Here is a 12,682-nt window from a genome sequence, read left to right on the forward strand (position 1 = left end):
GCTCATCCTCCTGCCCCTCGGGAGGGCACCGGGTGCCTGCACTCCATCTGCAGCTAGGAAGAGGAGGACACTGTGCCTGGGAGATATCAGCAGCCTGTAGCCTACAAACTGTGTCACAGGGCTCCTTACTCTCCTCTCCCCAAGGCTGTCACCTTCCCCCTATCCCCAGGGCTCAGGAAGGAGCAGAAGTATTCTGGTGTAAAACCAGGAGGAGTCTAAACAGGAGTGAGTAGGCTGAGAGCTGGTGTAGCTACACAATCTCATTAGGTCAGGGGCCTCCCAATAACAGTGTAAACACAGTGTGAGAAAGAGAGTAGAAATTGCAAATTAGTTGGAGACAGGACTCAACATGGAAAACAAAAGCTAGTTAGCAAGGAGGAGATAATTTGCCAACTAATGTTCCCCAGGGAAGAGAGGGGAAAAGTTCTGGAAAGTCAAACTGTGTTGAGCAAACCTTAGGAGAGCTCGCAAATTAGAGAAGGGGATAGGAGGAGATGTTAGAGAGGAGGAAGGCAATGCACTGGCACCAGGACTGTGGACACAGCTACTCCATGCCAGGCAGCACTGAGGTAAATGCTGGGCAGGAGCCCACTGCTCAGTTCAGAGCAGCAGCTACTGGGAGAGCCTGACACACTGGGAGGAGGTCAGGAGAAAGGCGATAGCTCATTGTGCAACTACAGGGGATTGATTTGCAATGACAATATGTTTCCCTTGGCTCTAAAGGGATATGGAAACAGTCTACAAACATTTGTAAAGCATAAACCCGAGCAGTAGGGAAGGCAGATTACTTACTACAGAAGATAAAACAGAGGAAAAAGCAAAGCTGAAAGCAACTAATAACATTTTACCAATGAGCTCTAGTAGGTTGTGAAATAGCCCTCATGGGGAGAGCAAGGAAAAACGCAGGTATGGGCAGTTTTAAAGCTGGGTGGGAAGAAAGTAATTAATATATGTGCAATGAAGAGCATACAGAAGAACTTGCTGAAGTGATACAAGTATTTCCACCCCCCACAATCTGTAGTCCTAATTTTCCACTGCCCTGCAACTCTTGCTATCATTAACAGCAATGCAAAGAAGGGAAATGTTTATTAAAGCAGGAGCGTAACCTTATAGTACGGCTCTGCCTGCATGCGTAGATTCCTAGACATTTCTAGCCAACAGAGAATTAGGTTTTATAATTGTGTGTAGGAAAAATGACTCACTAGCAGTGACCCTCTTCAAGTCCTCCAGAGATCTCCTCCTGCCCCATCCCAAATCTCATTAAGTCTTGATGAGGTAGGGATATGACTCCATGTTTGGATAATGTGTGTTAATGTCTCCTAAAGTCATATTCGGCTGCTTCTAAAAATCTCCCGATAATTCCCCTTCCAATTGCATTTGGGAGACCACTTATGGGACTCCTAAAGATCCACAAGGAAACCTGAAAGATCAGAGCCCAAATACAGCCCCACTGGAGGCTGAAACAGCAACCTGACAAAAGCCCTGAGAAGCTCACACCTGACCTGGCATGTACACTCACCAGCTTAATACTTCCCACAAGGAGGGAACACAGCCATGGCTTGAGAGCTGCGGTGCTGCAGCTAGTATTAATGGCTTGCCCCATTGGCCAGTGAGCTGGGCTCTTCAGACAGCAGAGAGCTGTTCCCTGGCCCGAGGATTTTTCATATAACTATTTACCAAGCTTTATAACCATCCCCTGCAGACTATGATGATGATGAATGAATGAGATCAGATTAGTCAATATGGTTTATTGGTAGAGTCTGCCCACTTGCTGTGGATGCATCATTACTGTGTGCATTCATCAGCACAGGGATGAGCACAATTCAGTTTCTCTGTCTGTACAAGATGAAACCACCACCAACCTGCAGCTCTTCAGCTTTCTCCAAGGATCCCCTAGGCCTTTCTTGGGTCCTTCCATTGCTTTGTATCCTTGTCCTGGACCATCCTAGAAGTCCTCTGGAGAGTGCCATGTCCTTCCTTATTAAAGCAAAGCAGATTAAGCTGTGCCTGTAGAGGTTAAACAAGAAATTGCTGAAAAGCCCTGAAGTCATAGCACAGTGGCTAATGGTGCATTTGCTACTACTGTCCTCTGCCTGACAAAATCAGAGTTGCTCCACTATGTGGCACAGATGCTCTGCAGCTCCACAACCAGCAATGACCCCCTTTTGCTGAATGGTACTTCTAGAGCAGGGCATTCCTTAACCCCGCTGAGGCTGTTGAGCCTGGGATCCCTGTAGAAACAAGGGATCTATCAAAGTAACTGCAACCAGCATGTTCAAAGTGGGTACCTGAAAAGGTGTACTGTATTGTCTATAACATCACTCCAGTCGGTCCTAACACATCCCTGTAGCAAGCAATAGCTTGCATTATCACTAAAGGGAATAGGGTTTCACGGCTGGAAACTGCATTGAATTGAAATTTGAGAGCTATGCCTTTCCTTTCCAGCTCTGGCACAAATTCCCTGGGTGGCCCAAGGCAGGCACCTTCATCTCCCTGTGGCTCAGTTTGCCATCTGTAAAACTGGGTTAGCATCCCCTCCTCCTTCTTATACCCCTTTTATCCTTGCTTAGATTAACTGTAAATACAGATGGGCTTGTTCGTGTGCAGGCACAGTGCAAAATAGGGGGTACAACCCTGGAAGTGCTGCTCCTATGGGGAAGGTCTGCAGGGAAGGATGCATGTGCGGAGGGGCAGGTGCATGAAAGGTCCCAGGGTTGGAGGGATGAGCTCCCAGGGGTGGAGAGACACACACATGGGGATGCAGGGATGCATGCATGGGGCTGGAGGGATGGACACACAGGGATGCAGGGATGCAGACATGGGGGTGGAGGGATACACACAGGGATGCAGGGATGCGAACACAGGGATGTGCACACAGGGATGCAGGGATGCAGACACAGGGATGTGCACACAGGGATGCAGGGATGCAGACACAGGAATGGAGGAATGCAGACACAGGGATGGAGGGTTGAGCACACGGGGATGCAGGGATGCAGACACAGGGATGCAGGGATGCAGACACAGATATGCAGGGATACACACACAGGGATGAGCACACAGGGATGCAGACACAGGGATAGAGGGATGAGCATACAGGGACGGAGGGGGATGAGCAGGCAGGGATGGAGGGATGAGCACGCAGGGATGCAGACACAGGGATAGAGGGATGAGCATACAGGGATGGAGGGATGAGCACGCAGGGATGCAGGGATACACACACAGGGATGGAGGGATGCGCACCCAGGGATGCGGGGTCCCCACCGCCCCAGCCAGCCCCGGCGCCACTCCCGCCGCAGCAGCGTCCGGCCCAGCCCCTCGCGGGGAGGGGAGGGAAGCGGGGGGGGGGGGGGGGGGCGGGACCCGGGACCCCCCTCCCGGCAGCAGCGCTGCCCCCGGCCCGGCCCGGCCCAGCCCCGCCGCGGGGCTGCGGGGCGGGTTCCCCCCGCTCCCGCCTCCGCCTGCCCCCCGCAGCCTGCGGGCGGCCGCCGGTGCCGCCGCCCCGGGCCGGGGGTGCCATGGAAGAGCCGCCGCCGCCGCCCGCCTGATCACCGAAGCCGCCGGCACCGAGACAAAGCGCGGGGCTGCCCGCCGCGCCCGCCCGGTAAGTGCCGCGGGGGGGGCTCCGTTCCGCGCCGTGGGTACCAGCCCGGGGAAGGTGGGGGGGGGTGTCCCGGTCCCGCACCCAGCCCTGCCCGACTCCCCCCGTGCACCCCCATCCTCATTCACAACCCAGCCCCCCCCCCCCCCCCCCCGCCCCTCCCGCCCGCGCCGTTCCGCCAAGCCCGGTGCACCGCCAGCATCCTCGTTCGTAGCCTGATCACCCCCCACCCCCCGAAACCCCCCAGCCTCTGGTCCAGACACACGCCGTGCACCCCTATTCATTGCCAAACGAGCCCAAACGTGCCGCAGGGAATCTGTACACACCCCACGTCACCCCAAACACCCCCACCCCTGCACCCTAACGACTCCCCCATCACCCCGTGCCCCAGCACACACTCCCAACACCCCCGCTGATTGCCCAAACACATCTCCTCACCCCAAAACCACCCCGCCCCACGCACCCCCTCCACCAAAAGCCCCCCCCCCCCCCCGCCCAAACACCCCACTCAACCTGCTCCCCCACAAACACGCCCTGGCTGCACTCCCCCAGCCCAGGCACCCCTGTCGGTGCAGACCCCCACCACCCCGCTCTCCGGCTCCTCCTGCCCGCCCTGCCCTTGCGCCTTCCTGGGGAGACCAAAAGGGGGGTGTCATCCCCCCCCTCCCCATCACCGTGCGCCCCGCTCACCTGCTGCCGCTCTCTCCCTTGCAGGCCGAGCCATGGTGGAGCCGCCGGCTGAGCCTCCCCCGCAGCCCTGCCCGGCGCCCGGGGGGGCTGCGGCGGCCGAGCCGGCCCGTACCGGGGAGCAGTCGCCTCTGCTGCACTTGGACCTGTACAACTTCGACTGCGCGGCGGCGGAAGGCAGCCGGTACGTGCTGACCAGCCCGCGGTCGCTGGAGGCCTGTGCCCGCTGCGCCGTGCGGCCGGTGGAGCTGCTGCCGCGAGCGCTGGGGGAGCTGCTGCGGGAGGCCCCCGGCCGCTCCATGCGGGTGGCCGCTGGCCTCTACGAGGCCTACGAGCGGGAGCGCCGCCGCAAGCTGCAGCAGTGCCGGGAAGAGCGGGAGAGGATTATCCGGGAGGAGAAGAGACGGATCCTCGCCCCCCTCGGCAGCCTGCCGCCCTCGCCCGCCGCCCGCGTCGCCCCCCGCGCCGCCGCCGCCGCCGCCGCTGCGCCCCGGCCCCATGGCGGGGGCAAGGCCACGGCGTCGGGTGGTGCCAAGGGCAAGAGCCACTCCTTGGACTCGCTGCAGAAGCGCCGTGAGGGCAGCTGGGGCAAGACGTCCTCCGAGTCGGGGGCCTCGTCCTCCTACAGCGGGGAGAGCCTGCGGGAGCGCGGGGGCAAGGTGGGCGGCCGGGGCCGGGGGGCAGCCATCGCTGCCGCCGGTGGGTCCCTGCTGGGGCGCAGCTTCAGCCTGGGCGACCTCAGCCACTCGCCGCAGACCGCCCAGAGGGTGGAGAGGATCGTCAAGGAGGTGAAGAGGAGGAAGGGTCTCTCGGAGGTGCCCGAGAGGGACAAGAAGATCGCGGCGCTGATGATCGCCAAGCACCAGGAGGCCAGCCTCCTGCGGGAGCAGCGGCAGGCGGCCCACCGGCAGTGGGACAGCCAGCGGCGCCTGGCAGAGCAGCGGAAGGAGCAGGAGGAAGGAGAAGCGGAGGGCCCTCCTGCAAGGCCAGAAGATGTGGGAGAGCCAGGTGGAGAAGCGGCGGGGGAGGCTGAGCCAGGAGCAGGAGGAAGCCGCCCTGCTGAAGCGGAGGCAGCGCCTGGTGTGCGAGGAGAGGTGGCGGGAGCAAGCAGAGAAGCAGGAGCGGCTGCGGAGGGAAAGGCTGGAGAGGGCTGTCCAGGAGGACAAGCAGAAGAAGCTCCATCAAGAGCACAACCTGAAGGCGAAGGAGGCGGGCAAGAAGGAGCACCGGGAGCGAGAGGAGCAACTCCTGCAAGAGAAACTGTCCACAGCTGCGCAGAAGAGGCAGAAGAAGGAAGTGCAGCTGCAGAAGGAGAAGAAGCTGCTCAACCAAGCAGAGAAGCTGAAGCACGAAGCCTTGCTCAAGGAACTGGCCAAGCAAGAGGCAGAAGAGAAGGAAATGCTGAAGGCCTCCCTGGAGATGAGTTTGACAAAGGCTCAGGAGAACTATGAGCAGTTAGTGGAGAAGAGGAACCAGGAGCTGAGGGAGAAGGCCAGGCGGGAGGACATGCAGATCCAGAGAGCCAAACTGGCAGCAGAGAAGAAGGAAAGAGAGCAGAAGGAGCACTTGGAGGCCCTGGCTAGAGAGACAGAGAGAAAGCTCCAGCATGCTGCCCAGGTGGCCGAAGAGGTCGTCCAAGAAAAAGCCCGCAAGGTGGTCTTGAGCCGTCTGGAGAAGGAGAAAGTGCAGAAGATGAACAAGCAAAAAGTGGAACAGTACGAGGACTTACGGCGCAGGGAGATCCTCCTTTCTATAGAGAGGAAGCTGGAGAGGAGCGAGCAGATCTTCAAGGAGAAGAAAACTGTCTTAGAAAATGCTAGGTCTGTCGCTCGGGCATCCTTCCATGTCCGGGAAAAGGTACGGGAGGAGACGAACGTGCGCACCTTTGATAAGATGGCCTTGGAAGCAGAACTGCACGCCCACCTGAATAAGAAGTGAAAGATCTTGTCATGGATGAGTGGGGATCCATCACCGGTTGTCCATCATAATACATCAGAAAGCTCCTCTGCATTAACATTTTAAAAACAACAACCAACAACCACCCTAATTTCTTATTTTGAGGGAGCAGGGTACTGCACAAAAACGTGGCAGCTATTTCACATACTGTTTAAAATATGGTTTTGTTCTGGGCATGTTTTAAGGACTGACCTTGGTCACCTTTGCAGAGGGGAAGCAAGTTTTTGTGTCCTCCACCCCACAAGCACACGCGTCTTCTCAGAGAGGGCTGCAGAAGAAGTCTGATAGAAGCCTGTATGTTACCGATTGATTGTCTACGCCGGAGCTGACTACAGCTGCACTCTTTGGAGTTGGAAATGTAGGCAACACAGACTACTGACTACGAACCAAACCCACCCCAGCTAATTCTGGCTTGAGTGGCAGGCAGCTTGGTTTAAGTTACGGGACTGCATTTTCAAAGTACAGAATGCCATATGTCCCTCACCAGCTGCTGGTACCGAGCTAGAGAAAGCACAGATCAAGATTTAATACCATGTAAGTAGATGTTATGATCAGAGCTGGTCAGAAGCTGTTAAAGTGCTCACAATTTCACTTTCGCTGTTTGCAACTGTTGCTCCTCCCAGGTGTCCTCAGCTCTCCTTCTCCCTTCAAAGTTCCTCTTACAAACACCCGTACAATTTCTTCTTTTCTTTTGGAGGAAGGGGGAGAAGGAGAGAAGTTTGTGGGCAGTCCACAGACTGACAGGCACCCATGAAACCCACTTGTTCATAAAGGTACAAAAATGAATGAACCTGCAGAATCTGGTCTTTGTGAAAAACATGGGTCATTTGTAAATGGAAATCTGCAAACAGATTGCTTAGAGAAATTGCCACCTTCGGGAACTCTCAAAACACAAGGAGACCCGCAGCAACCTTACCCAACTTGGCCTGCCTTAGCAGGAGGTAGAACCAGGTGTCCTCCAGAGGTCCCTTTCAACATAATAGTTCTATGAGCTGCATACAATGAGATGTTCACCCAGCTCTTATCACCACCTACTGAGCAGGGCAGCATTTATCTGTCCACTGGTGCTAACAGTTGTATTGTTATATAGGGCACAAGAAAGAGCAGATGCACAAAATAAGGTATATTACAGATTCTCTTAGATGAGGATCATGGCTTTTTTGTAACTCAATACCATTTAGAGGGAACAGAGTCCTGCCATTAATGCACTGGAAATCTGAAAAGCCTACCTACGCCCCATGTACAGCATTCAAGTAAGACAGTGTTCTGCTCCAGGTTTCTATGTTTTCTCTCTGCTGGGTTGGAGTTACGAGCACACATTCAAGCCAGGCACATTTTGCTGTTTTTTTCTGGCCCTGGGCAGTGCCAGCTCCCTCTTCCACCATCCGTGATGCCATGCTGGGTTGCTGTGGTGATAGCATCGGACCTGGTGCATGGGGGAGAAGCAGCAAGAACAGCCAGGATCTTGTTTCCTTGTGGATGTCTCTGATGTACAACACAGTAGAAGAGAAAACCAGAAGAAGGTTGACATGTGGCACAGACATGCAGTCCTGCATGCGTAGATTGCTTACCAGAATTTCCCAGGAGGTGACAGCAGGTCAAAAACCTCTTAGAAGGCTTTAAGGAAGGTGTTAAATGAACAGCAACAACAGTAGGCCAAGCACCCCCTGATGCCCTGCAAGGCTGGAGACATTATACAAACACTGTTGAAAATGAAGCAAGTAGGGATTTTCTTTGATTTTGATGGAACTTGCTCTTCTTTGAATCATGGTACAATTGGTGCTGTCGAGGGCAGGCAGCATGAAAGTAGGAATTGGGGCACCTGGGTGATGTTTGTTCCGTCAGTCATTGGCTCGCTGTGTAACGCCAGGCAAGTCCTCAGGGGCTGGCTCTGCTCCTGGCGCTATACACAGAAGCAGAGTCAGACTCTCAGGATTGCTGGGACTCGCAGGAAATAGCAACACTCAGCTTGGCAAAACACTTCAAGGACTTTGGACAAACGATGCTAACAAAGCACAAAGTACTATTTTACTATTAATTAATTATTTATTTGAGTGGTTATTAAAATAAAACATATCTGTTGGTGAAAAGCACTCATTAACACCAAAATCTAAAAATACCGGTAGCTGTGGGAAGGACAGCTGCGTTACTGTTTCTAGCTAGGAGTCTGTCCCCTCACCCATATCCTCAAAACAGCAATCGGTCTGAACGGTGAAACCAATCCTGCTGCAACACTGGACAAGGTCCTTGATAAAAACCAGCCATCTTCATGTGTTGTTTGTACCGCAGTGGTCCATGTGTGCCCTTGTAGCTGCAAAGACCTAGAAAAGAGATGCCCAGTGGCCCAAATCCAGCCTGCACAAAACTTCCCTTGCTCCCTGGCAGCATTTGAGCTGGGGTAAAACCTGCAGTGACTCCAGCACAGCCAACATTTCGTTTTGTTTGCAGCCTTTGGGGCTGCAGAGAAGGCCTGCCAGCACATGTGTGAGGGATCGTGCTCCCCGCATCATCGCACTGTGGTTGAAGTTCACTGCTTGGTCCATTTAACAGAGGGCAAATGGGGAGAGCTGGGAAATGAGAAAGAGGGCAAAATGTGGTGGGCGAAGGAGCAAACACGGTCTCTAGCTGGAACAGCAGTTTTTCCCTAAAGGTCTCCTGCAATCTACCTGAAGGCTTTGTCCAAACCTCCCTCTGATGGGATGCTTCCAGTGTAGATCGAGAACATTTTACAGCCCAGGAAACACATCTTGGCTACTGACTGTAATTACACCTGGGGTCCATCTCCTGCTGTTGGCTGACTTTAACACCCTGAGGCTACAGCCGAACTAATTGAAACACACCTACATGGTGGCAATTGGATTGGCAAACTACTGTTCTTATACCATGAAGTGTGCAGCTCAAGTTCTGAATGTGCAATCTAAGAAAAAAATATTTTTTTTCAAAAGACATTAATCTGTGTATGGATATTTTTTATTTCTGTAGTGGTTCCAGTCCAAAGTCTGTGAAAGTCAATGGAGTTTATAAGTTGTTTAAAACTGTGGCATGGAAAATTAAGTCAGCAAGTTGGGTGGAGGCATGAGAGGTATTTCTTGGGTCTGCTTATGCTTCTGTTTATTTGAGAAGGAGCTTTACTGCTGGATTTCTGTGGGAACAGAAATTAGACCTTGCGACACATGTAGAAAGTACGGCCCTTTTAGATGAGGCATGTTTGATGGTTTTGGTACTGAGCTTCAGGCCAGGGAGAACTAAAAATCAAAGCAAGCAACACGTTACCTCACAGCTCAGAAGCAGATCTCGACTTATTTAGAGCAGAGGAGCAGCTGATGACATTTGGTTAGGTCCTGCAGAAACATAACTTAGGTTAAACCTCTACTGGAATTAGAAAACACATTTTAGGCTATTGCTGTATTATAACCATAATGTTATTGTAAAGACTTTGCTTCTAGGTCATTTGTGTGCATGCTGCAGAATGGCCACTAGACCTTGAAATACCTGCACTTTAAAAGCACCAGCAACAAAAGGACAATTACCAGGAAACTCCTGTGATCAATAATACATCTTAGATACAGCTAGCATCAAATTTGCAGGTTTCAATTCCTAAACACTTGGAGTCTAGCTCCAGGTTTCACATTGGATCCCATAGGTCTAACAGGACAACCCAAAATCTGGACCAATGCCACTAAATATTCAAATCTAAAGCCAAACACTGACATGTGGACACACCTCTAACCCCACTTGAAAACCACTGCTCTGCTTACTATTGCCCATTGACTAGGACTACTGCTAGAAGCTGACCTACTAGAAACTACTCTGAATGTTTACAGTGTTTCTGAAGTTGAGATATTGAAACATTAGGGAGAAAGACTCCAATATAATTTAAATGTTCTAAAATTAATTACAAGACAAAATCCTGAGATTCATTTTCAGGTAGAACTCCCACCATTATATACTCACATTTTGCCTAGTGAGACAGTATGATCAAGCACTCAGTATCGGAAAAGAAGAGTCTGTCACACTGTTGGCTATGGCAGAATAAGACAAGTAATTTCAGAGGCCCCAGAACTGTGCAGCCTGGTTTCCCTGGGCAGGTGCTCTGTAATTCTCAATTCAGTGAAACCAAGGCTGCAGGATGAGTTCATCTTGTATTAGACATCAGAGAACCCACACATGGGGAAGAAGCATTGACTAAAGAACAATTTATTTTGCCTGAGCTCTGGATGAATCTTTTGCATATTTTGAGTGTTCATAGAATATCTTGTTTATGTGGATTGTCTAGTTTTTAACAGCACCTGGGCTAAAACTGGATCCCTCCAGTGCCAATGAGAATGCCAACGATCTCTTTCGTGTGCTGCCTCTTCACAGAAAATTCATCATTAAAACATGATCTCTCTGTCAAGGTTGAATTTGGCAGACACATTCAAAAGCTATTAAGAGGAGCAGCTGCAGCACCACTAGTTAATATTTTACGAGGTATTTTTTAATCCAGTTTATCATAAATTCTTTCACCACATGGATGAGAGATGCAAGGGTTAGATTTATCACCTTGGTTACTTACTGTGTTTCTCTTATGATGCTTATGGAGCTCCAGGCTCATTCTGTGCTAAAATTTCTCCTGATGCCAGGGGAATTCTGTTCACTAAACAAATGCTGAACATGCAGTGCACACGAGTCTGAAAGGGGACATATTTCAGTGTGCACGTCCTTACTAAGCCAGACCTGGACAGGGAGATGTGGGAAACCCAGCATTTGCACACAAAGTCCATCAACCATTACTGTTCCAGAAGTTCTGCTAAGAACAGTCCCAGAGCCACCTCTACTAGCTGTCATCAGGAAAGCCACTTCTTCAGGGAAGTGACATTTTCTGCTCCCTTACTGACCTCAGAGAGAGCCAAGCTGATCCCATACTACCTGAGGATGGATTCTCATCGCCACCAGTTGTTAAACCAAAACAAGAAATTTGCTTTCAGTTGTGGGTGTTCTTCCTCTGCTGGTAAAGACAAAAATGTAATAGTTAGAATGCCATTTTGAAAAGTAGAGGGGGTTTGTATCTTTTTTTTCTTTCTTTCTTTCTTTCTTCCTTCTTAAAGCAGATACAGGGAGGTATAAGGACAAGACACAAAACTAGTTAGATGCAGCACACTGTGGGTGATGGCTGGCTCTCTTCACACACAGTTCTGCTTTGCAGGCCTGGGACTGTGCTGTTGTTTAGCAGAGCAGCCACCACATCCAGGAGAGCAGAAGTGCTTTGGGAGGGTTCTGCCTGTTCTCAGATTACACAGGCTCCCTTCAAAGCGTGCAAGTTTAAGCTCGTTTAATGCTTTGCTGAGTCAAAATCCTAGGGAATAAAGTTTGTTAGATTTAGCTGTCATAGTTGTAAAAGAAGGCTGTCATAGGCAAAGAAGAGGAAGACACTGGCTTAGCCCAGTCCCCCTGGAAATGAGCCCTGTGACATTTACTTTGCAGTGCAGTACGGCTGTGTTCTAATGTGAGCCAGAGGAGCCCTTATACAGCAGCTTTTGGGAGTGCAGCCCCACAAGCCTTTGGCAACCAAGTAGTACCCACTGTAAAGAGCCAGTACTGAGGCACTGAAAGAAAATCATAATGCTTCTGCTTCTAGGCAGGAGGCAGCTCTGCCCTTCTTTTTGGTGAGATGTTAATAGATGATGGTTTGAAGAGAAAACAATACAAAACCCTTCCATACAAAACACCTGGAAACACATTTTTCATTTATGCAGAGCAACCAGCGCTCTGGGGAATGCCAGTGTTCAGAGCCTTCAGAATGGGATATGCCCCACATGCCTCTTAATGATAGGGCATAAAAAATTCAGTTCTAAGTCTGACTTCTTTGTCCTTAGCCCGTTCTTTGAGTGTGGCTCTTCGCTGTGAAACACACCCTTGTTACTGTAAGATTCTAGTGTAAAAGGACCCGAATCATTCTCGGGCAACTTTGCACTCATCTCCTACATCCCTGCCATTCAGCAAAAAATCCCCCACGTTACAAAACCACTCTGGCAGTAAGAAATATCTTGTATTATAAAACCAAACTGCCAGTGCTATTTTGTTCTTATGTGCTTTACACAGCTCCCCGCATCTAATCACAGGACCTGGCTGTGAGGTAACCTAGTTATTGCCCCCAGCCTAAGTATGGGAAAACTGAAGCAGAACGAACAGATGTGACTTGCCCTGGGCCATGCTGGCCTCTCTGATCTCACTGGAGCTCTCACTCACATCCTCCCTGTCCCCCAAGCAGCCCTCTAATTAGCTGCTCCTGGTTGCAAGGGAAGGGTATCCCTGTGCCCCTGCTGTGGCAGCTCCTCTGGCTCCTGCTCTGCAGCTGGTGCTTCATGGAGGAGGAAGGTTTTAAACTGCCAGCCTCAGCTTCTGGGCATTGCTCCCAAACCTTGAAGCACAGGGGAGGCCTGAAGGTGAGTGACACATATA

The 12,682-nt window shown here is 51.5% G+C and overlaps 2 protein-coding genes across 2 annotated transcripts in view; one reads left to right on the plus strand and one right to left on the minus strand.

The window, feature by feature from the left end:
• SUSD6 (sushi domain containing 6) overlaps window positions 1-4,389 on the minus strand; it is a 98,823-nt gene extending 94,434 nt beyond the window's left edge. The window contains exons 1-2 of the mRNA XM_042790576.1: window positions 4,289-4,389; window positions 1,863-2,007 (exon numbers count right to left, since the gene is read on the minus strand). The gene's annotated coding sequence lies outside the window, so the exon portion shown is untranslated. The remainder of the gene's footprint in view (window positions 1-1,862; window positions 2,008-4,288) is intronic.
• CCDC177 (coiled-coil domain containing 177) lies at window positions 3,470-9,187 on the plus strand. Its single transcript, XM_042790574.1, is given in 3 exon segments — window positions 3,470-3,601; window positions 4,313-5,243; window positions 5,245-9,187. Coding segments are annotated over 2 exon segments (1,902 nt in total). The 5' UTR covers window positions 3,470-3,601; window positions 4,313-4,320; the 3' UTR covers window positions 6,224-9,187.
• Window positions 9,188-12,682: the final 3,495 nt, after the last annotated feature.

This window comes from Tyto alba, unplaced genomic scaffold, assembly GCF_018691265.1.
Source record: "Tyto alba isolate M040663 unplaced genomic scaffold, T.alba_DEE_v4.0 Super-Scaffold_18, whole genome shotgun sequence".
NCBI lineage: Eukaryota > Metazoa > Chordata > Aves > Strigiformes > Tytonidae > Tyto > Tyto alba.